The sequence below is a fragment of the Cucurbita pepo genome, chromosome 8 (genome assembly GCF_057944985.1).
Source record: "Cucurbita pepo subsp. pepo isolate OVF chromosome 8, ASM5794498v1, whole genome shotgun sequence".
Lineage (NCBI taxonomy): Eukaryota > Viridiplantae > Streptophyta > Magnoliopsida > Cucurbitales > Cucurbitaceae > Cucurbita > Cucurbita pepo.
The window spans coordinates 7,864,542-7,890,028 of NC_141805.1; the positions used below are offsets into that span (position 1 = coordinate 7,864,542).

The 25,487-nt window shown below is 33.5% G+C and overlaps 2 protein-coding genes across 3 annotated transcripts; both read left to right on the top strand.

Annotated features, from left to right (window-relative positions):
• The first annotated feature begins 1,929 nt into the window (after positions 1 to 1,929).
• On the top strand, positions 1,930 to 6,789 carry LOC111784215 (trigger factor type chaperone family protein). The gene is made up of 13 exons (XM_023664997.2): positions 1,930 to 2,293; positions 2,389 to 2,472; positions 2,960 to 3,088; positions 3,542 to 3,630; positions 3,852 to 4,035; positions 4,428 to 4,518; positions 4,610 to 4,764; positions 5,144 to 5,236; positions 5,425 to 5,517; positions 5,669 to 5,749; positions 5,836 to 5,985; positions 6,203 to 6,298; positions 6,397 to 6,789. Exons 1-13 carry the CDS (start codon positions 1,994 to 1,996, stop codon positions 6,472 to 6,474), a joined length of 1,623 nt encoding a protein of 540 aa, XP_023520765.1. The 5' UTR covers positions 1,930 to 1,993; the 3' UTR covers positions 6,475 to 6,789.
• Positions 6,790 to 18,389: 11,600 nt separating this feature from the next.
• LOC111784210 (65-kDa microtubule-associated protein 1) lies at positions 18,390 to 23,771 on the top strand. 2 transcript variants are annotated; one of them, XM_023664992.2, is made up of 11 exons: positions 18,390 to 18,596; positions 19,772 to 19,872; positions 19,956 to 20,159; positions 20,248 to 20,496; positions 20,582 to 20,797; positions 21,774 to 21,929; positions 22,020 to 22,331; positions 22,660 to 22,747; positions 22,840 to 22,988; positions 23,164 to 23,434; positions 23,528 to 23,771. In XM_023664992.2, exons 2-11 carry the CDS (start codon positions 19,801 to 19,803, stop codon positions 23,569 to 23,571), a joined length of 1,761 nt encoding a protein of 586 aa, XP_023520760.2. In that variant the 5' UTR covers positions 18,390 to 18,596; positions 19,772 to 19,800; the 3' UTR covers positions 23,572 to 23,771. The 2 variants fall into 2 exon arrangements, with proteins under 2 accessions (XP_023520760.2, XP_086982594.1); XM_087126468.1 differs by having other exon boundaries at positions 18,391 to 18,596; positions 23,164 to 23,771.
• Positions 23,772 to 25,487: the final 1,716 nt, after the last annotated feature.

Consider the following 25,487-nt stretch of genomic DNA (forward strand, 5'->3'; position numbering starts at 1 on the left):
TTGCTTGGAACACATAGAGCCTTGGGCACATCAGGTTCATGCCTTGTACCATAATCCTAGGAGGATTGTCATGGGGAACAAAACTAGAAAAAAGAACCGGAACAAGAACAAAGACAAGAACCAAGAAGTAGACTAAGATAAAAAATTCTCAAGATTAAGAACCCATAACCTTAGAACTAAAATTCTTAGCTCAAAACTAAGAATAAGACCTCATAATCCAAGACTAAAGTTCTTTGGCTAGATCATGACAAGAACTCAAGAACAGAACCTAAGGCCCAAAATTCTTAGGAAATGAACAAGAACAAGTCAAGAAAAGTAGGTTACTTACTGAATCTTTATATTCACTCCGTGTTTTCCATATTTTTCAGGTACAATAAGCTAGTCAAGGGTGGAAGCAGATTTAGAGCAAGTGTCATACAAAGTCACAACGTGTTTCAACTATTTAATGTTTTATGTTATTTTCTCTCGTCAGATCCAATGTATTCAAACTTTATTTTGGTTTTGTAAATAAAATATATTTACATTTTGTTTTAAATGCAAATATATTTTGTTTTAAATGCAAATATATTTAATGTTTTGGAATGCCTGAGAATTGAGATCTTCAAAGTTCACTTCCATTGATCGAAGTTTTTAGGCGTATCTTCCTAGTCATTCTCTTCATGAACTTAGCTCCTTGAATGGCTAAAATGTACTTATCTATCCTTAGATTGCTGGCTAATATGCCAAGCAAGTAGCATCTTGTTATTTGAATTGAAATTTATCGCTCATACATAATTATACTTAGAATACAGTATAACCAAAAATATTTGCTAAAACCACCGCACCTAAATAGTGTGAAAGTTCTCTATTTATAATCAATGGTGAGCTTAGGAGATGAGGTATTTATGGATCTAATGTTGGAATTTGAAGTGAATCTTAGAATAAATCGTTGAAAGTGAATTTATTGTTGGAACACTTTTAGGCTAGGTTGGATTAATTATATGTTGTATGAATAACACATACATGCATGTTGTATATCACAACACGGGATAATTTTCCAGCATGTTTTATACGAACGCATACACCATGATAATATGTACTCCCCTTCTTTCCATTGATTTTTGGCAGCATTAGTGTACACTAGCTTTTAGTCAAACATATAGGTATATACATATACTAGCATGTTTAATGAGTTTATGCTTACATGTGTGAACCATGTGTCGTAATATGCGTCTAAACCTAACTAGAAATAAATGAAAGTAGATTCCAAAGAATAATCACAAAAAGTAGGTCTCACCATAAACAATGTTGCATGGGATTACATTTTCGAACACCAACAATTGAGTCACTCATCTAGTATTTTTAAATACTCAGAGCACATTTAACATTTTTTTCAACTAAGAGAAAAAATTTGATGAACAAATGACGACATCAACTGAGGAGACCATGAAAATTATGTTAGGATAGTCGTAGACCTTTGTGTTAGAATAGGTCAATGATATTTCTTTCTAAGCTTTGATAAAAAAAAAAAAAAAAAGGTTGTTTTTCCTTCTACGATGCTACTATTATAATTAAAATGAATTTATGAACATTTATGTCTACGACAATGTTTAAAGTGAATTATTTTTTAATGATTTTCTACACATAGTAATCATGACTGTTGAGAATTAACGCTTCATGCGCGCAACGAAAGCATTGGAATCGGGTTTGCTTTCTTTAGGATTAAACAAACTTTCAAGATGAAGAAAATTTCGATGAATTTTTAATTTACTTGCTCCAAAGTCTTGTACAAATAAATAAGATTTCGTAAGGGCTTTGTTATTTGGGTTAATTTCTTTTAAATAAATAAATAAATAAATAAATAAAAAACAATAATTGGTCGTGACTGGTACGACGCCGTTTTGGTTTAACGGCAACTTTATCCTCTTTATCATCCTTGAAACTTGAACGAACGTTTTATCCAGTTGAATTCGGTTAGTTTCGCTCCACTCTGAGTTGCAGTAACCCAGCGGCCATGGCGCTCTTCCCATCTAATTTCTCCGCAACCTTTCTGAACCACACTCCATCCCGCCCCTCAATTTCTGCTTCTTTCTCCAAAACCCCCTTGCTTCCATGCAGGAATCGACGCTCCAACTCCCTCAACCTTCGCTTTCTTCCTCCCCCATTTCACCTCCTTCACCCACTTCAGATCTCCCCGATTTCCTGCAGATTTTCTTCTCCACCTTCTTCCCCTTCCCCCGTCGATCTCGGCCCTAAGGTCGACAAGCTTCCCGCGGCCCTGGATATTTCCGAGACCCAAGAGCCCAATTCCAGAGTCAGTTCTTTTCTTCTTTAAATCATTCTTTCATTCATTCTTTCATTCTTCCTCATTCTCGTTTCCCTTATTTGAGAATGCAATATTCTGTTCAGGTTAGATTGAGCGTCGGAGTTCCACCTGCTGTTTGCGAGGATTGTCGTAGCAGGACCATTGCTGAGTTCATGAAGCAGGCCAAGGTACTTACTAGTTACCCTCTTACATGCTACCTACATAACTCCTATGCATCTTCCTCACTCTCCTGTGTTGTGCCAGTGGAAATCTTGTACTGGTTAACTCCTGATCTTGAATAATCCTCTCCTCCAACAATGACTTCTTCTATATCTCTACATTAGTTTAATATTTACAATAATATACTTAGCTTTGAGCCTAACTCAATGTGAATTTGATTTTAGATTCTACTCAAAAGACCTTATGAAGATATTGTTTTAGTAATAATCTAGGATCATATCTACTGCTATACAATGTGATATTTTAATGGATTTACTTCGCCTATTAATTGGTTGTGAAGTCAAAATCCTTCAAGAATGATGTGGGGTTCAACAACATTAAATAATTATTTATGAAAGGAAAATTCTTAGTGTGCAAGAAGTAAATGCTCTGGGAATGATAGAAACTAATTTGGAAGAAGAATGAGAACTTTATGTTCTGTTTTTCTGTAAGCAGATCCCTGGATTTCGTCCTGGAAAGAAAGTTCCAGAAAGTATTCTTGAAAGTTATGTAGGGAAGAACCATATTCAGAAGGCCGTTGTAGAATCTATTTTGAAGAGGACCCTTCCTCATGCAATGTCCTCAGTAAGTTAAAACTGACGATTTTTTACTCTCCCTTTACCTTTTTATTTTCTTTTCTTATAAAATATTTTATCGATCAAGAAGCATAAGGAGCTGCAGCAATTGGATCTAGGCTCTCTTTGAGTTTGGAATGATTTTTTGAAGGCTCAAAAGGGTTCTGACCAATTAAAAGCACTTTTGAAAATTTGCAATGTGTTTAGTTAATAATCAAAATTAATTCTAAGATACTTATAAAGTAAGTGTTTTCAGAGAACGCATTTAAATGTTAAGTACAAATAGAAGAAATGTTTCACTTCAAAACACATTTTTCAATAGTCATCCTTGACTCCCTATGACACAGATGCTAATCTACAATCAGTTTTGTACCAACTTATGGTCTTTCTTTTCCTATTCTTTTTATTTGATATATATATATATATATATATATATATATATATATATATACTTATGATGTAGGTAGAAGGAAGGGCACTGAAAGACTCGGTTCGTATCACATCTAAATTTGCTGACTTGGAGGATACCTTTTCATCTCAAGGCTCTCTCAGGTTTTCCAAATATGTATCTTTTATGTTCTCTTAAGATGTAGGTGCATATTTCTGCTAATTCAGTTGCACATGCACAGAGCTTACCTTTATCTTGTAATTCTCTCGTGCTTTTCAGTTACGCCACGAGTAATAGACTTTTTTTTTCCTTGCTCACGTTTTTCCGCTTTAAAGATTGCAGTGCACTAGTTATTTGCCTGTGACTTTGTGACTTTGTGATCCAGATATGACATTGTTGTTGATATTGCACCTGAAGTCAGATGGGTTCCTGAAAATGGATATAGAAACTTGAAGGTGGTTGTTGAAATAGACAATGAAATAAATGCTCAAAAAGCTTCTGAACAGGAATTAAAGCGCCGCCACAAGTCCCTCAGTATATTAAGAATTGTGACTGATAGAGGATTACAGGTGACTGTTGAAACCATTTTTGAGCCTGTTCGTTTAAGTTGTTTTGTTTTCTCCATAGTTTTTTTCTGAAAGAGAAATTGAGGTTACTCTGCAATCAAATGGTACAGATCTGAAGGAGCCATTTCTCTGCCATGTTCTGCAAATTTATATGAAATTAAATTGTCTACTCGTTATGTCAGTTTTAGTCATTCTGAAATAGTAGAAATAGAGCAGAATTGAAGGCTATATGAAAATGTTATACCATTGATGTTAACTTGATGGTGATCTTCTGTTGCAGGATTACTAATATCATAGAGTTTAAAATTTATTGGCTTCCCATCTAATCATTGCAAAGTGACAATTACACTTAAAATATCGTGTGAGAATTTTGACCATTTGACAAATGTGTGCAGATTGGTGATGTTGCAGTAATTGATATATCAGCAACAACAATTGGTGAAGACCAATCTGTTGGTCAAAAGATTCCATCGGCAGAGAGCAAAGGTTCGAATAAGCTCCCCATCATGAATACTTTTGTCGATGCGCAATGATCGAGTCACGGGCATTCCTCTCATTTCCTTCTTGCCATGTCTAGGTTATAATTTTGATACGGAAGATGGTGATAAGGTGCTTCCAGGGTTTGTTGATTCATTAATTGGCATTGAACGAGGTGAAACAAAATCATTTCCTCTTGTATTCCCAGAATCATGGAAACAGGAAGATCTCCGTGGTGTTCATGCGCAATTCACAGTGAGTTCTTATTCCTTAGATACCCAAGGGGGCCAATTTGTTAAACTGATGAGGTGACTATAATTGATACCTGTTTTTCTGACTTTTTCATCGACTCTTTATTACTTGAACTTAAGAAATCCTTGACCAAGAGGTCAGAGACTCAGATTCTCCCACCCTAAATATTGTTGAACTTAAACATTTAAAAAAATGAATAAAAATAAATAAATAAACAGCTAAACTCATGAATGTATGATAATTTGCTCTTAGACTAGTTCACCCTGCCACTTTGTCAATGACTGAACAGACATTTAAGCATTCATGTATTCCATTTATTGTTGGTCACTGTAACATATACAATATTTTACTTGTTCTTCTCTTATCTCTTTCTTTATTTTAGGTCGAGTGCAAGGAACTGTTCTACAGAGAATTGCCTCCGTTGGATGACTCCCTAGCCGATAAGCTTCTTCCCGGCTCTACAACGCTTGAACAGGTAACATAATGCTCTCAGTTGTCCTCCCAGTCCCAATCTAGCTCATATTAGCAATATGAAATGCACCCAAGGAAGATATTTAAAAGAGAAGAAGAGTACATTATATATATATATATATATATATATATATATATATATATATATATATATATATATATATATATATATCTTATGCTGCAATTCTACAGGTCAAGGAAGCGTTGCTGCAAAGATGCCTTGAAGTGGAGCAAACAGCTAAAGATCAAGCAACGGACAATGCAATTCTTGACCAGCTTTGCAAGGTATTTTACTATCTGAAATATCTTTTATAAGATTCATGTGCCTATTCGGACTTCTGGGCAGTGTGTTAGAGTGTCTGAGTTTGTTTGCATGGATTTTGTTTATTTGGGTATACAATTTGGCTGAGTATAGTAAATTGACACAACCTTTCAGATGGTGGAAGTTGATATTCCTCAATCCATCTTTGAGGAAGAAGGTAGACAGCTATATGGAGCCAAACTATTGCAAATACAGGTCAGAACCTGCAAAGATCCCTGAAATTGAAGGCCACAAATCTGTGTAGTGTACCAGGTCTCATATGTTTCTTGGTTGTGGCACAGGCAAACATGAAATTAAATGAACAGCAGTTGGCTATTCTATCTAGTCCGAAGGCTGTGAAGGAGTACCTTGACAATCAGGAGGACAACATTAAGCATGTTATAAAACAGAATCTGGCAGTGGGAGATATATTTAAACGTGAAAATTTGCAGGTATGAGTATCTGTATCTTAGACTATTTTCTTTTCTTATTTCGTTACTATTTAGCCTTGAAGTCTTAATTTCATTAAATATAATTATGAGCTTGAATAAGCTTAATAAGTATTAGTTAAGTTCCATTTTCTCAAAGATGTGTGGTTGGCATTTATGGGTAGTTGTGTCCATTCTTAAGCTTGTGCAAGTATTTCAACAAGCTCTTCCTTCTTTGCAGGTGGCCACAGATGAGCTCATGAAAGAGGTGGAAAATTCCATTGCAGAATTTAAACGTAGTAAACAAGAATATGACGAAGAGCGGGTGCAGGAACAGGTGAGAAAAGTCGAGGATTTGTTGAAAAGGATATGTTGAAACAATTAGGTTCGTACAGGGAATGAAAAGAAAACTGATCTGACCTCATATTGATTCAGGTACAAGACATACTAGAGGGAGCAAAAGTGCTTGAATGGTTGAGAGAGCATGCAGAGATCGAGTACATAACCCATTGACGATAGGAAGATTATCTGCTTGGACACTCGTGCATGCATAATGCATGTCTTCGGACATTTTCCATGTCGGCTCCATAGAGCATTATTCCCCCAATCGCAAAATCTGGGTTCCTTTGGTAACAGATTTGGTGGATCAAAAAGGCTTTATATAATAATAATACTGTTGTATTATTGAAGAGGGTTGAGATGTTGTAGATTTGTTAATTATTCAAGACAGGGTTGAGATGTTGTAGATTTGTTAATACTTCAAGGTTGAGTGTTGTTGAGTGTTGTGATGATTACCATAATTTGATTCGGAGGGGTTAGAAAACTTTATTTATTATTTTTAATTTTATAATTTATGGGGCGAAAGTTATTTTGCTTCTCTTTCGTGGAGATTTAAAGGGAACTTTTTTATGAAAGTTTATTCGGTGGAATAACTCAATTTAAAACAAGTTTTCATATCAATTTCTTTAACAAAAACTTAGGAAGCAAGTACGAAGTTAGCCTCTCGAATCAAACCAAGCTTCGAACCGCAGCTTCGGCAACCTAGCCATTAGCTTGGAATGTCTAGCCCACACCAGAGACACCTATGACCCAGAACACTCTAGCCCACACTACAACAGCCAACGCAGCCCAATAATCCATGTAGCCTAGCCCAAATGCACTTTCGCCCAAGTAGTGTGCCCACGGCCCAGTCACCAGCCAGCGATCCAACTCGCGAGCCCATTACTTGACCCACGTCTACCCATGCCCGATCTGCACCTGATTCGTGCTGCCACCCCTGCGTGCAGCTCGCCACTAGCTCTTTGGTATTTTGGACCATTTCATGTTTTTTTTTTTTTTTTTTTTTTGTATGGAAGCATTTGAGGTAAGTGGAGTTGCTATTTTTTTAATTAAAATATTTGAAGCCAAATTTGGATTAATTAAAGAAGTTAGATGAATTAATTTTCTTAGTCAAGTCCTAAATATGTTCTCATGGGACTCCACAGGTGGAGTTGGACTTTTACGAACGTGATCAGACTAACATCAAAAGTATTTAGTGACTTTAGCTTAGGTTAACCAAGTAACTAGACTTACTATTTAAAGCTCTTCGAGCTAGGTTTGATGAATTGACTGTTGTATGATTGACACATATCATGTGGTAAATTTACGTATCATTTCTAGTGTCATGATATGTTATGGTATGATTATTACATGTGGAATGTTATGTGATGTATGTATTTTCAGTATGTCAGCTCATGTATATTATCAGATCATGTTCACAATTATGCCTATGAGACATTGACGAGACACGTACGTTAATAATGAAAGATATTTCATGTACACATGCAAATCTCGTAGGACATATCTCATTGGGAAGTTATGTCATGAAAAGAATGGAAGTATGATGTACATCATAACCATGTACGATGACTTGAAAATATGGAAATTCATGCTTGTTGTATGTCACAAGCATGAGACAATTCTCCAATATATTTTGTAAGGTTGTGTACACCATGTTATGATATGCGCTCCTTTCTTTCTATTGATTTCTGACCGCGTGAGAGTATGCTAGTCCATAGTCAAGCCCAAGGGGTATGTATACGAACCTAACTAAGAGTTCATGCATGCGTGCGAGAACCGTGCATAGAGAAGTACTATGCATACAACCCTACCTAGAAAGAAAAAAGAATCCAAGGAATAGTCAAGAAAAGTTAGGTCCCACAATGAATCATGATTGTATGTCATTGTACTTTTCGACCCTAACAATGGGGCTACTTACTGGGTTTTTTTAAATGCTCAAATCACGTTTACTATTTTTCCATATAAATGTAAAGTTCCCATGTATGGATGATAGTGTCAGTTGAAGATATCGTAAAAATGAAGTCACGATAGCTAGATTTCTACATGTAACTTATAGTCCTTATGTTAGGACAAGTTAATAACATCTATTTCAAAAGTTTGATTAGAGACGTTAATTTTTTGAGTTTTGGAAGGAGTAAAAGTCGTCTCAATGTTGGGCACTTATAGTGAGATTAAAGCCAATTTTGAGAACAATTCCAAGTGTAAAAGTTACGAGATGATTTAAAAGTATCGAGCCACAGTTTAGATAATATATTACGATCATGGTCAAAATTGTATAGGCTTGTATGGAGATAAACCACAATATGAGATTCCTAGAATGCAACCTAACGCTATAATTCCATGATTTGAGATTGAGGAGAGCAAAGTTACGAGGACTAAAATATAGAAATTATTCCCAAACCAACTAAACGTCGTATCTGATAGTCATTCTAATACTTCTATTCGAGTATACTTCAATAGTATAGTATGATTAATTTTCTCTACTTGGCATATTGAGATTGTTCTTCGCTAGTATGACTTGAGTAAGTTAATGATGGGCCTTTTAGCTATATCATAACGTTCTAAAGATCTTACTTTAATTAAGGTTTCATGTTGCTTGAAACTAATTTCTCGTGTTGCATACTTGAAACTGATTTTTGAAGTATATTGAGGCTTCCTATATGCAAATGAAGTCTTAAGGTTCTGGGCAAAGAGATCAATAGTTGGACACTTTAGCAAGGTTTAGAGGATGTGACTCGAAGGTCAAAGTAATACCGAGAATTGGTTAAACCATTAATCATACTATTGCATGTACACGAATTAATTGTATGTACAAGAAGTAAGCAAGAAATATTTACATTATATTTTCAAGAACAAATAGATTTTTAACCCAAATTTTTTTATTATGTGACTATAACAAGTCAAGAAAAGAGTATATAATGGAAAAAGTGACACGAATCATGAAGTAAAACATGAAGTTCAATAAATAACACTCGATTCTAGAAAGTACTTTGAAGACTTTTATTTTGGTTCCATTATGGACTTTTGTTTTGGTACCATCATGAATTGGTAGTTGAACTACCATTTTGTTTGAATGACCATTTTAACTTATTTAAAGGATTGTGTAACGTTGAAATTGAATATCATTTTGAATATAAAATCATGTGTTTTACGAACTCGAACTCTTTTGGTGTTATCTTTCTTTCCAAATCTTATTTTAGGTTTGAAGTTAAACCAATTTAATAAATGGTAGATTATTTGGCACGATATTCAATAAACATATTTATATTCCAAAAAATATTAAATCTAAATTGAAAAATTAAAAATTTATTAAATACACTCCCTAAATTAATGAATTATTATACTAATTATAAATATGAACTTTGGTTTTCTAAATTAATTAATAATTATACAAAACCAAGTACACATCATTTTTAATTTTAAGAATTTTAAATATGAAACAATAGATTGATTTAAAAAGAAGAGATAGAGTATATATGTCGAGATATTTCTTTACCCTCGATAATTCGACGATAAGGTGGTGGATCTTTGTCGTCATTTTATTTTAACTGATATCATCAAGATGATTGATGTGAGATTACATTGGACCTTGAGAAGCAAATTAAGATGTACAAAGAATAATTAGTAACTTAGACATATGTTAATCAAGTAAGTGACCTTACTCTTGGAGTTGGAAGAATTGTATGATGTATGATGATGCAAGTCCAGTAGCTCCTGTATGAGCCATAATGTTGGGTTATGCTTATATATACTTTGTGATGACATATAATGTCATGCTATTTATACATGATGCATATGTGTGCTCTGACATGGATGAAAGGAAGAAGGAAATGATTTACTTTTTATGCTATGATTTTACACCACAGGGACTTCATGCATTTATATATGTCATGTGCATCGAGATACTTTCTCGTTATATTACGTTAGTACGGATGCATAACTTTGTATTTATGTTCACCAAGATATCATGCAGGTTTTTTCCTTTTATGGCATCCGAAAAACGTGTTAGCACGTTCAGCCCGACCAAGTCAGGCCTAGGGAGTACGTATTCAAGCCTGTTTGGTGGGTCCATGTGTGCGTGTGTGAGTCGTGTGTGGGGAAGTACCATACAAGTCATCATATAACATCATTGCATTATCATATAACATCATCACATCATCATCTAACATCATCACGTCATCATATAACATCCTCACATCATCTGTAACGACCCTAAATTTCTACATACTCAGAGTCGTTACTAACGTCTCATGCTCATCATCTATGCAAAAATATAACTCTTAAAAGCAAACCTCATCTCTAGTATAAATGTCGAAAACATTTAAAACATCATTTTCTATGGAAAATACAGTGATGGTCTTATGTGTTTAAATACCAAATACTGAAGTTTAGAGAAAAAAAAAATACAAAATAATTTAAAATGATGAAATGCAAAACAACCTATTATAACCTAAGCTAGAAATTTAAATATGAGTCTACCCTATGCACGTGTCACAATCTCTGCTCGCGACGTCGCCGTCTTCCATACATGTGTGTCTTGCCTTTACCTGAAAAATGATGTGGCATACGACGTGAGTATTTTGGAGAATATTCAGTAAGTGACACCATTATAGGGGTGATGCAAATGCAAACACATGCAATTATGCTCTTGGGACCTATCTCTATTCTCTAGGGGTGGCCTCTAGTCTCGAAAAAATTGAATGTGTAGCACTTCCCTACACACGACCCACACGTGCGAGTGTGAATCTCTAGGGGGCTCGCACACCCCCTGGACCCTCTTTGGTCAAGCTAATATGTAGCGACGTTCAGAGGTCAACAGAAGCCTTTGGTGTCATGCTCCCCATGAACACCCTCATCATCATACTGTACGCGTCCGCACTCATCGTCTCTGGGGAAGTATCCCTATGCTTATGAACATACAATATGCATGAGGCCATTCTAAATCTCATCTTATCATCTCTTCTGACACAACTTTATAGTCTCATCTTTTTGTTACATTAAGTAACACATACTCTTTGATATTTATATTAATATCATTTTCATGCTCTTGGGATTGTGTCGTATGTCGGTCTATCGACATGATGCAATATGACACTCATTATCATATAGCATGCTTAATATGAAAAACATCAACATATTAAGATAAACGTCATGCAATCATCATACTCATTATATCATCATAAAGTGCATCAACCATATCAAGTATGTCATATATCAAACTATATTTATTACACACATCATCCAACATTGTAACTCAAGCATCATAACTCATACATCATCATATGCTTATACATTATCATATACTAGTATACGACATCATACAATATAGCTCATACATCATCATAGCTCATACATCATATATTGTAACTCATACAATTTCTAGTCTATCTTATAGTAAGACCACTTACCTGATTAGCTTAGGCTGGTGTCACAAATTTATCCTTAATGAAAGCTCGATTTTTGTCCTTTGTATCCAAGACCCATGACATCAATTTCACGTTCAATTCTCTAAATTTCATAATGGTCCATGTATTAGACTTCATGCGAGTATTAAAAACTTTGCATGAGTAAAGTCTTTGAACTTTATAATATATATATAATATTCTATTTTTATTAAGATATCATTTTTTATTATTACTATTTACGGGAAGATATTGTTACCCGAAAGACTTTGATAGAGATTGTTACTATGCTTACGGTTTTATCTTTTAATTTTGTTCACCAAATCTTCTCTCTTTATATTTGTATTTACTCAGTTAGTCATCTATATATACTTTTGTTGTCTGATATTTCTCTTCATCTATGTATTTACTCTTGTTCTGATATTTAGTTTGTTTAATTTTTTAATTGTGTTCACAAATATTATTCACCAATTTTTAGTCATTCATTCCTTTGGCTACAACTATGACTAGCTATTAGTATAAATACCAAAAAATTCATATAAAATTATTGACATTTAATTTTTAATTCAAAGCTAACCAATTGCAACGATTTAGATAATATCTAACTTATATTTGCGTATCATTTCGTAAAAATAAAATTATGATAAAAGGGAGGAAGATTTAATATATACCTTAATAGACTGACGAGATCTATGAGCGTCACGTATATCTACAATCACTAATGCCTTTCACGTATATCTACAATCAAATCACCAATGCCATCTTCTTTTTTTCTCAAATCTGACATCTGACATTTTTTGTTTTATGTTTCTTTTTGTAGAATTTGTGATATTTTGTCGTAAATTGTGGGCGGAAGAGAGATAATTGGGGTAGGGATGAGTGGTTGGTGGAAAGAAGAGGAAGAGGTTTTTTTTAAACCTAATCTTTTTTTAATTGTTTTTATTTATTATTATTACTATTTGGTATTACATCATATATCTGGAAAAGAAATTTTCGTCCGTGAAAGTGTTTTAATCTTGGAATAACTCGGTCCTTATTCTAAGAGTTCTTTGTTAAGTCTTTAAGTATAACTAAGTGTTAGGCTATGGAGCCTGATGCTTGGTCAACGATTATATCATTTGTTAAAACTATATATAGTAAAGGTAAGGTTATATCCTATAAATGGTAAATAGCTATATATAGTAGATGGCTAAATCTGGTAAAGCGAGTAACTAAACCATATATATTTGGTCCGGTAAAAGTTTGGAAATGTACTCTCACATTTGGCTGTATTCGGTTGTACATGAGTGAAGTCATCAATAAAAAAAGAAAAATCCTTTTAGCCAGAGTTCTCCTTCCAATTTTCACTATCCCATTCTTTGTGTTCATCTAGATCGAGCGTGTGCGTTGTTGTGCGATCCTAACAATTGGTATCAGAACTAACAACTGGTATCAATCCGAACACTAAGGAAAAATTCTTAACAATTATATCCTCATCCACATGAATCATAAATATTTCTTTGCGCGTATAAATCTTGCGATATCTTGTCACTTGGTATTCATAAAAACCTTGATTTCTTATAAGTGTCTTGAAGGATAGTTTTGTACTTTTTCTCTTGGTTCACATTCTGAAGTTGTCCTACTCTCCATAAAATCTTGCATATTTGCCTTTAATATTATAAATGAGTCTCGTATAATTTTCTATAGTATTTTGAGTCTTCATCTTGAAAAATATTTTAGAATTTTCATAAGATTCTTTTTGTCATTTACCACCCCAAATCTTAGTTTAATTCTTCAAACATATTCCAATGACCTTATAACTTTGTGTAATCCCTTTACACCATGACATAAGGCTCCCATCAAATTTCATGTCATTTAGAGGTCACTTTGATCATAAACTAGTGGTACATAATCATAGGGGCATTTTAGTCATTTTACACCTACACTTAGTTTAGCCCGTTATCATAACCTAACGGTCACCAAGTTTCATACATAACATTATCATGTCATATGAAGTCTTTGCTGGCTTTTTGGCCATTGATCTCACTCTAATTAATTTCAATCAATTAATTGATTGATGTTTTGATGATAACAAATCTACTCTTAATTATTAACTATTTTCAGTATTCTAAACTGTCCACAGTATAAGTCGGGAATAATGATTTCAACGACTTTTCAATTACTTAAATCAGAGCTAAAACGAAGAAATTAGAGTCGAGACAACATACCCGACGTGATGATGTGGCAGCAAAATCAAAGTGATTGACAAATCAAAATATATCAAAGTATGACATTTATAATATTGATAAGAGTAATAAAGGGTGAGGTTTTTCTTATTATTATATTTCTAAATAAAATTATTTTTACAAAATATAAATTTGAATCTAACCGTTACTCACATCAATTTTTATTATTACTATATTATATTATTATATTATTATATTTTAAAATTTTGGTAGTTACTCACCTCGTTTTTATTATTATTATATTAAAAAATTTTAAATAAATGAATTTCAAAATTTTTCTTATTTATTTACTTTTAATCTCTCCTTCCATTATTCCTAATACAATCCTATTGTCAATATTAATTCCTACATCTTGCCACTTTTCTTCTCTATATAAACTCATCTTCCCCACATTTTAAAATACACAACAATTTATTTCTCTCTCTTATTTTTTAGAGGAATTATTATTGTATTGTGAGGAAATAGTTGTGAGTGTTTCAAATTGTAAATCTATTCTTTGAGAGAGTTGTGGTGTGTTACTATCAAACTCAAATACTTGTATTGGTTTGATCCTGCACCGTGGGAAGGATTGAGTTTGCTCTTGAACTCGTAAAAAGAGTGGTGTAGCGGTTTGGGCTCTAATCTGTGGAAATAGTCGAGAAAGTTCTTCATTCAAAGTCCCAAGAGGCGCTTGGGGAGTGGAGTAGGTCAAGTTTGACCGAACTACTATAAAACTATGGTATCATTTTCTGTAACTCTTTCCTATTTAATTTCAAAATTATTATTGTGATTTATTGCATGTTCTACTTGATTATTGTTTTGACTTGAATTATTTTGTTCTAGTAATTATCATCTTCTACTTATTTGTAAAAAGTTTCATCATTAGAAAAAATTAATCACGTTTAAGCACTTTTATCGTTAAAACCCTATTCACTCCCCTTCTAGGGTTGCCATACCGATCCAACAGTCTTCTCCTAAAATTTCATGAGCAACAAAATTCATTTAATAGGTTTGTGGCTTAAGCGCTTCATTGAAATCAATATTCATGTATAATATCGTTAACTCAATCTTAATTTCAGCTTCTCACTTTCTTCCCGACTTGATCCATACATGTTGGAACCAAAATTGGTCCATGCCACAGACGAGGTCGTATGAAAGGTTTGTATAGGATGTGTACAATCCATAGTATACAAAAAAGTTACACTGACGTAAGACGTAGAACTTAGAGTTTGAGGTAGGCCACAAGTACTCTTAAAGGTGGCACCAACGAAAGTCATCTTGAGATTAAGACGAAATGGCAAGTTGAACCCATACTTCATCGGGCTCTTCAAGATTCTAATTCGAATTGAATCGTGACGTATCAATTAGCCCTGTCATCGCCGTTCCTTACAATGCACAACACATTCCACACGACAGTGCCTAGATTAGTAGGAGAGAGTTTTCATACCTTCTACCTTCTAATTAAACACATTGTTTTTTTTTTTTCTTAAAATATTTATTATAAAATGATTTTAATTAATAATGGTGGGAGGGATTGGGGAGGAGAAGGTCACATGTGTGTTGGTAGAGGCCCCACTTCTGTATTGCCAAATTTTTGGGACATTTTTTCTGCCTCATGGTGGGGATCAAACCTAACCATTTTTGTTCCCCAACTACTATTTCATCATAATTTTTTTTTTTTTTTTTAAACAAATATATTTTTTTCTTTAAAAAAAAAAAATTCAACTTTATATTTATATTGCCTCAGCCCCAAAATTTTCAAATATTATTAAAGTCATACAAAAATAAAAATTAATGAAAATTATCAAAATAAATTTTTATTTAAAAAATTAAAAAAAAAAATCATAATTAGAATAGGATCCATGGATTTTAATAAAATAATTAAAAAAAAATGGAAACCCCCAATTTAGAACATCAATTGCCTTCTTTAGAAGTCAAGATCTCCATCAAAGCCATTAATATATAAAGAAAAAGAAAAAAGAAAAAGTAGGTTCATTTATTGTGAGTGTTGTTGATTGGTGGGCAATAAATATACCCAAATTTCAATTGAGCCCTTTTTTTTTTTTTTTCTTTTATTATTATTAATTATTAATTATTAATATAAATAAATAAATAAAATTTAATCAAAATCTGTAACAACAAAATTCTAATTTTTTAAAGAAAAGGACAAAATATGGATTATTTTAATAAAGGGCGTGTTGACACGTGCACACGTATGAATATATTTAATAATTTTTTTATAACGAAATTATAATATTTTCATTGCTTCATAAAATAAGAAGGGATTATTTAATGAAAACTATATTGTTGAAATTAATTATATTACTATAAGCAATTATATTCCATATTTTATTGAGTCTGATGCACTCATTATTGAAGCACTATAAATAATTCAATAATTATTGCATGTATATATATATATATATACATATTATACTAAATTCTTTATTGAATGCTATATTCACAAATTATTGAAAAGAACCACTGCTCATGTTAAATAGCAATAAATTCTTTGATTTATAGCTTGCTTTCAATATCATTTTTCATTATCAATTCTATACTTGTAATTAGGCTAATAATTTTAAATATTAAATTAATAATTTTGAGATTTTAGGACGTAAATCTCAATAAAATAATGACAACCATATAATTCGAGGGTAGAGTGACATGAATTAATGATTAAATTTATATATTGATTGAATATATAACTATAATAGTTATTATGATAATCAATAATAGAGTTACTTATTGACCAAAGTTCCACATTGAGTTTATTAAATGAAAGATTGCGGGTGCATAAGTGAGAGACAACTTCTCAATTAGTGTCAGATCTTCTGGAGAAAGTAAAGGTGAAGTCATGAAAGTTTATACTTAAAGTGGACAATACCATGTGTTACCTATTAAATGCAATTTTTGAGAAAAATATTAAATTCAAATGAATAGGAAGAGTGGATTTGCCTTTTGGGAGAAAAAAAAATTCATAAATGAAGCAAATTATGGGAATATAGAAATATTTTTTAAAAAAATATTTAATGATGTAGTTATAAATTGAGCATAACAGTAGATAAGATATCAATTATCATTTTAAAAATTGACAGTTTATTGACCACCCATAAATGTTAAAAATAAAATCTGAGTAAAGAGCCTTCTTAGAAAATGCTACCTCCAGATTTATTTACGTAATAAAATATATATTTATAAATATTGAAAAAAAAAACAGGTTTTTTTTTTTTTTTTTTTCTTCAGATTGCACGTTATTAAAGAGAAATTCCTTCCTTCATCCTCATCCAACTTCTGAGAATTCTGTCCCTCAAAAGAGATATTATTCAGAATTATGTAATAAGGAAACATTGATTCCTTCATAAAAAAAAAAAAATTATTTAATTTATTATGTATTTTAAGTGTGATTTTTGGTTAAAGGGAAATTTATGAGTGATTCCATTCAAATTTTCAAAAAAATATTTATTATTAAAATATTAGAGTGTTTAATTATAGTTTAGGAGAGACAATATGAGTAAAGTTTTGGAATTGGCACAATATTTTCAAATAAACCAATATTCTATCATTTAATTCAGAATTTATTTACTAAAGTGCCTATGCCTTGCCCTAATATTCCTCACCACTTACATTTCGAACAGGAAAAAATTATGAAACTAAATATATATTATGAAAATTCTAAATTACATTTACTTATTATATTATATTCATACCACGTGCTGGTTGAGTTGATTAGGTCGGTGACCCAAACAACCCTATCTTTTAAGTTGGCTTCAGTTATTCTTGTATATAATTATTTTTAAAAAATCACCATTATACATTATATTAATAATTAAAATCCCATAAAATTCAAATATTAAACATTCGCAAGTCATAACCTAAGGTAGAATAAGGTAGGGTTGAGTTGTAACTCTATTTTCTAGTTGGTGAGGTTAGTCTAGTTGACCCAACAAAAAAAAAAATTGTTAACTAATTTTTTTATTGTTCAAATAATTTAATCTAACTAAAATGTAAAAAAAAAAAACTTACCCAAATTTTTATAGTTTGAGTTGGGTAATTCTTGATCATTTGAATTGGATATTAGTTCAAGCGGGTAGTCATTCATTGTACCAAATTTCTTTGTTTTTGTTTAACGAATAATGGAATAGCATCTTAATAGATGCATTAACACGTGGGTGAAATACGTACTGCAGATGCAAGTTAGAGTTACCTAAGCTAATCTTAACTATGAGTGAATGAATGAGGGAAAGTAGGAGAAACTGAGTTTAATGGTGTGAAGCATAAGCATAAGCACAAGCACGTAATTAAAAGTAAAATATTTGAATAATAAAATTGGAAAATAAGAATTTAAGGTATTATTATTATTATTAATAATGTGAGATGGAGAGAGTGAAATTGGTAATTAAGAGTGATTTGGTGTAGTAATTATGGAAGAAGAAATGGATATTGTTTGTATTTAAGGGTCCCATCCCCTTCTTCCGCTTCTTCCCCACTCCCATTGTATTCTCTCCTCTAATCTAATCTAATCTAATCTAACCTGCATGCTCTGCTCTGGATTCTTGTCTTCCTCTCCTCCTTCTCTTATTATTATTCCTTTCTTCACCCCCTCACTCGCTCTGCTACCCCCTGCTCTTCTGGATCTGAATACATTGCGCTTCTTCAATCCTTTGCTTCTACCTCTACCAACATCTGGGTATCATTTTCCTTCTTTTCCTGCTACCTAATGCAACTCAACCCACTCTCTCTTGCTTTTCTCTTCCTCAATTTCTTGTTTTACATGTGTTTTCGAATTCTTTTCTCCTATGTCATTGCTCCAATCCGCTAATGCCGGGGATCTGGTTCTTCTCGATTCTGAGCTCTCTCAAATGTAGGGTTTAGGATCGCTTCTTTCTACGCTCTTTGCTGCTTTTGCGATTCTTTCATATTCCTACTCTGGGTTTTGGTAATGAGTGACTTTTCTACTCTCTATCTTCTCTCTCTCTCTCTCTCTCTCTCTCTCTCTCTCTCTCTCTCTCTCTCTCTCTCTCTCTTCACCAACTCTTCGTCTAATGTCTTACATCGCCTTCAGCTGCCAATCGTTTGAACTCTTTGATTACAAGGGGACTATTTTTAGATCTGAAATTTTAGTCTCACATGCTTTAGCTTCCAGGATCATTCTAGTTCCCATCTTTCACCGCTGCTCTTCTTTTTCTTTTTCTGACGCTGCTCTGTGCCTTCCATTTGATTTTTCCAGTTCCTTCTATTTCAATGTGATGGTACTGGGAGAGAGTAGAGTGTCCCCAACTCTTTGATGCCCTTGATTGTATGAAATGTAGGGTTTAAATTTGGTTGCGATTCTTCATTTCGTGTGTATATGAGAAATGTGGGATTTGCACATTTTTTGTTAACTAAATTCTCGGAACCCCATGGTGAACTTTTGTGATTGGGAGATTGAGTTGGAGTCTTGATCTCAAAAACTTTGTTCTGGATTCTTGGGTTGTGTCTTTCGCTTGGTGGCTTATTTGGTTGATTTAGTTCTCTTAGATGAAATGAATTACTTAAATTTTGAATAATCTAGCTCGTGGGTTATGAGTAGAGCAAATTGTTAACTGATCGGTGTGATGAAATGTCAGTTAAGTTTATGAATGTTTGCTTCTTTCTCTCTCAAACTCAAATACACACACCATGCACAGACTGCATATTTTCACAGAGATTGTTTGAGGCAACTTGTATTGGTTCTGTACTTCCATTCTTCCATATACTAGTTCTTTTTTAATGATATCAAAGACACATTTTGTGTGTGGGTGGGGGTGACACATTCTCCGGGCTTAATGTTGCATGATTTCATTTCATATGATGAACCTAACTTACAGGGTCTGATTGATGCAGATAAAAGTGTGAATTTTACAGATTCGTGAATGGCGGTGGAAGATACACAAAATCCTCTTCAAGGGGAAACCACATGTGGTACCCTACTGCAGAAACTGCAAGTAAATAAATGACGCTGTTGGTCTTTTGCTTCCCTTTTTTCCATCTAAATATTTTCTATTGGTCTCACCAAAAGTTATCTTAGGAAATTTGGGATGAAGTTGGTGAAAGTGATGAGGATCGAGATAAAATGCTGCTTCAGATAGATCAGGAATGTTTGGATGTCTACAAAAGGAAAGTTGAGCTGGCTGATAAATCAAGGGCGAAACTTCTGCAGTCTTTATCAGATGCAAAGCATGAGCTCTCCAATCTTCTATCTGCTCTTGGAGAAAAAAGTTTTTCTGAATTTGTGAGTGATTACTTCATATAAGGCCGCCTTTTACATTTGAAAATGTTGCTGCATTTTTCTCATGATTCATATCAAGTTTTTTGTACAGCCTGAGAGTGCTTCTGGAACAATCAAGGAACAGCTTGCAGCCATAGCACCCGCTCTTGAACAGCTCTGGAAACAGAAAGAGAAGAGGGTTAAGGAATTTTTTGATGTGCAATCAGAGATACAGAAGATATGTGGAGAGATCACTGGGAGTTTAAACATTAGCGAGAATCCAGTAGTAGATGAGTCTCAACTTTCTGTGGAAAAGCTTGACGAATACCATTGCCAACTTCAAGAGTTGCAGAAAGAAAAGGTAAGTTTTAGTTTGAGGAGCTATATATTTTGTTTATCGTTCTTCTTTCATCAAGCTAATCTTGGATCAATTATTCAAAGAACAGAGTGAAAGGTTGCACAAAGTTCTTGAATTTGTGAGCACCGTGCATGATCTCTGTGCTGTCCTTGGGATTGATTTCTTTGGTACTGTAACTGAGGTTCACCCAAGCTTAAACGACGCAACTGGTGTGCAATCTAAAAGTATTAGCAATGATACTTTATCCAAGCTAGCAAAGATGGTCTTAGCACTGAAAGAAGACAAAAAGCAGAGGCTACATAAGGTGAATTTAATATTCTGAACTTGTTTCTGTAAGGATGAGTTTGGCATAACTTCTAATTTAAACAATTCACTTCTTTTTTCCTCAAAACACTTTTTTGTAAAGCTAGTTTTAATTAAAATACTTGTGTTCGGTTACTTTTTCGTAAGAGTGATTTGAATCCAAAGTTCATTTGGCTGCATTGCATCTAAAAGTGATTCTAGAAAGGCCATCATAAAGTAATTCTAAGCGATTACCGATAAACTATTTTATAATATCTCTTTTTGGATGATCAACTTTAAAATGATTCTTCACAAAATGATTTTAAACCAATTTGATTGTTTCAGAAGTGATTTTTATTTGTTACCGAACACTCAAGACTCTTTAAAGAACACCTTAGGCCTTTCAAAATCACTTACGAAGTTAATTCAAACACCCACTAAGAAGAGAATTTCAAAGTTGCGTTTGATTTGCCTCCTTGCTGCAAAATATGAAAATAGGTATTTATGTGGATGTGAAACATCTACGTCAGTATCAATCAAGTTTACCATTTAAAATGATATTTAAATAAACTTTTTATGGTATTCAATCTAGTTGAAGATTTAAAATCTTCCCACTAAGATGGATCCTCATTTTTATCATTTAAAAGGATATTAGAATTACAATTACTTGTGGCGTTGTATCTAGATTGAATTTATTGCTTTAGTCATACTAAAGTGGGAAACAGAAGTATGTCATGCACTCGGATTGTTTCTTAGCTTGGTACGTCTTTCAATGCATGGAAAACTTGAACTTTTTAGAGTTAGAAACAATGCATGGGCAGCTTTACAATTTTTCAATAGCACTTGTACATATCAGTTACAGGGATAAAGATTTGTACATTCTCATACATGCTAGACCTTGCACTATTTCTACCTTAAGAATATGATGATATTCGTTTAGTTTTTTGTGTAGACCTTTTAAACTTCGTATTTTATTGTATTGTATTTTTCATATTCAGCTTCAAGAATTGGCAACTCAGCTGATTGATCTTTGGAATTTAATGGACACCCCCTCGGAAGAAAGAAGTTTATTTGACCATGTCACATGTAACATATCAGCATCAGTAGATGAAGTGATTGTCCCTGGGGCTCTTGCTCTTGATTTGATTGAGCAGGTATTTAAGTGTTCTTTAGATTTCTTGCTGTAAATTTGTACAGGTGTGGGTGTTGACTCTTTTTTGCACTGCATGCTAAATATAAATAAGGCTGCGGTGGAGGTTGAGAGGCTTGATCAACTCAAGGCCAGTAGGATGAAAGAAATTGCTTTCAAGAAGCAATCTGAACTTGAAGAGATATTTGCTCATGCTCACATAGAAATCGACCCAGAGGCAGCTCGAGAAAAAATTATGACCCTGATTGATTCGGGTAATGTTGAGCCTTCTGAATTGCTGGATGACATGGACAATAAAATTGCAAAGGCCAAAGAAGAAGTTCTCAGCAGGAAAGAAATATTGGACAAGGTTGAAAAATGGATGTTAGCATGTGAAGAAGAGAGCTGGCTAGAAGACTACAATCGGGTACTTGTCCTTTCCCGCTATCATATTAAAACTATTAGCTAATAACCTAACTCTAAAAATTTGATTATGTTGATTTGCCTGTATGAAATCTTTCGATTTTGTGCTATTTTGTAATTCCCTGGACTAATTGGTTGGAAAACTTAGAGTTACAAATTTACTTCTTACGTGGTTTATATAGCTAAGTTCTAGACATCATCTCAGTTTCACAGTTGAAAATTTGAATGTAGCTCCCAAAGACTGATAGAGACTAAATGTATCTGCTACTTTATTTTCTAAAAAATACTGGACTTGTGTTGTGTGTTTTGACGCCATTGGCATCACCTTGCAGGATGATAACAGGTATAATGCTAGCAGAGGGGCTCATTTGAATCTCAAACGTGCAGAGAAAGCTAGGATTCTGGTCAACAAAATTCCAGGTTTGTTGTATATACATGTCCGTACTTCAATATTGCTCTTACAATTCCGTGCATACTAATGCTTGGCTCTTGTTGATGACTTGATTATGAAGCTCTTGTTGACACTTTAATTGCCAAAACTCGGGCATGGGAGGAGGATCGTGGCATATCGTTTATTTACGATGGTGTTCCTCTTCTTGCTATGCTTGATGAATACACCATGCTCAGGCATGAAAGAGAGGAAGAAAAACGACGATTTAGGGTAAATTGTTTCTAGCCTCGTGACGTTGATCAACTTATTTGTGTACATGTTACTTTTGGTTTGACATTGCCTCAACTGAACACTAACACTTTGGACAGCTTTAATTTGCTCATGTGAAATTTGAAGTTACCTCTTTTTTTTTCCTCTTAGTGACCTCTTATGGTGGACATTGCAGGACCATAAAAAATTTCATGAGCAGCAAAGCACAGACCAAGAGAGCATCACGAATTCAAGGCCTAGCCCTGCTCGACCTATCAGTACAAAGAAGGCAGCGGGACCTCGTGCCAATGGAGCTGTGAACGGAACTCCTAGCAGCAGAAGGTTATCGCTTAATCAGAATGGATCTAGATCTATGAATAAAGATGGAAAAAGGGATGGTATGAGACCAATGACACCTGTGAAGTATGATGCAATCTCGAAAGAGGACTCTGGGTCGCACGTTTCAGGTACGGAGCCTGTTTCATCTTCACCATGAGATAGAGGATAGATGTACTGTACTGATAATAGGTCTAATATAATACCATCTGTAATATTTGTAGTTGCTGGTGTAGTGGACACGTTCCACAAAATAACGGAAGGTTAATGATGAGAGTGGGCGGGTGTTCTTTGTAGTTGTGTATGTTAGAAGAAGAAGTTGGATGTTTGTGGGTTAATGTTAGTTATTTTGTCCTCAATCTTTTGTACTCTACTGTCCAGAAGTGGGGGCAATACAGCTCTTTCGTCAGGGCGAGTTCTTTTTGGTTTTTGACTAATCTACTTCTCAATTGGACTCTGATTTTGTGATCTATGTTTGTGTATGCAATTATGAATTTTGATGTATTCAAGACCTCCATGTTTGCTCAACCTCTGAATAAGTTCCGTCTATTCTTTTTCCTCTAAAAGAATTGTGTAGTTGTATTATTACCAAATGGGCAGCAATGTTAGGAATGGTATTTGAATGCCAAAAGTGTAATGACCCAAACTCAGCGCTAGTAGATAGATATTGTCCTATTTGAGGTTTCCGTTTTGGACTTTCCCTCAAAGTTTTAAAATGGATGGGGAGAGGTTTTCACACCTTTATAAAAAAAATGTTTCATTCTACTCTCCAACCGACGTGAGATCTCACAATCCATTCCTTTGGGGTCCAATGTCTTTGCTGGCACTCGTTGCCTTCTCCAATCGATGTGAGACTCCCTCAATTCACCTCATTTCGGGGCCTAGCGTCCTTACTGGCACACCGTTTCATGACCACCCTCTTTGAGGCTCAGCCTCTTTGCTGGCACATTGCCCTGTGTCTGGCTGTAAGTAATATCAACTGTAACGACCCTTGCCGGAATTCTCGGTCTTGTCCAACCCAAGGTTTTTTTCTTTCTTGGCTGTTACAAAAAGTCTTTCCAAAGCTGGTTTTGTCGTTCTCTAACGTAGAAGATGATATGCTCCAAATTGGTTCTCCAAGTGCCATTCCCAACATCATGTAAGGCACTCTTAAACTTAGAACTCCAAATTGTGTGAAAGCTCCATATTCAGGACACAATTACTTATTTACAGATAATGTAATTGAAATTAATTCATTCAAATTGAAAATTATGTTTAATAAATAAATTATCATTATTTATTTTTTTTTTTATAAAATATATTAAATAATTTAATTAAATATAAAAAAATTAACTAATGTACTTATATTTAGCTATGCAATTAAAAATGGGTTACCTTTTTTTTTCAATTGACTAATTCATTTTTTAGTACTTTGGATTAATTAATGTGGATTGTTTCATTAACTAATCTATTAAAATTATATAAGGTTACCATAATTAATTTAATAAAATAAATACAAATATAATTTGTTCTCATAAATAACATTTTCATGTACCATTAAATACCATATATATATTTTTTAATCTATAAAATCTTAAACTAGAGCTTCTAAAAATGACATCATCAAAGAAAATACCCTTATTTTTTCTTAAAAATAAAAATAAAAATATTCCTATTTACCCACCATAAAATTGAAAAGCAATAAAATTACATTAATTCTCAAATAAAAAGTAAATTATAGTTTCATACTTCTATTAGAATGTGTGCCACGTGTTACCAACATAGCACCTTAACATCTTCCACGAACTCTTCCCAAATTTTGTTGTATAACCCGTGTTATTCATCTGACCAATAATAATGATGTTCTTGTTGAGACCATGAATATATTTGACATTTTTTAATGTCACTTGTATTGCTGCAATTTTTATGCAAACATCTCATTTTCTTCGATCTTAAAGCTTTGTTGTCGGCAAGATAAGTATTCTCAAAATTTCTAGATTTGAAATTGTGAAACAAGATGCACCTGAATCCAAAATCTAGTATTCAATTGGACGGTCCACGTTTAGGATCAAAGCATCCAATGTCTTTTTCTAAACCAAAATCTAGGGTTCAATTGGACTGTCATGCTTAGTATCAGAGTATCCCAATGTCTTATGCTAAACCAAAATCTAGGATTCAATTGGATTGTCCATGCCTAGAATTGGA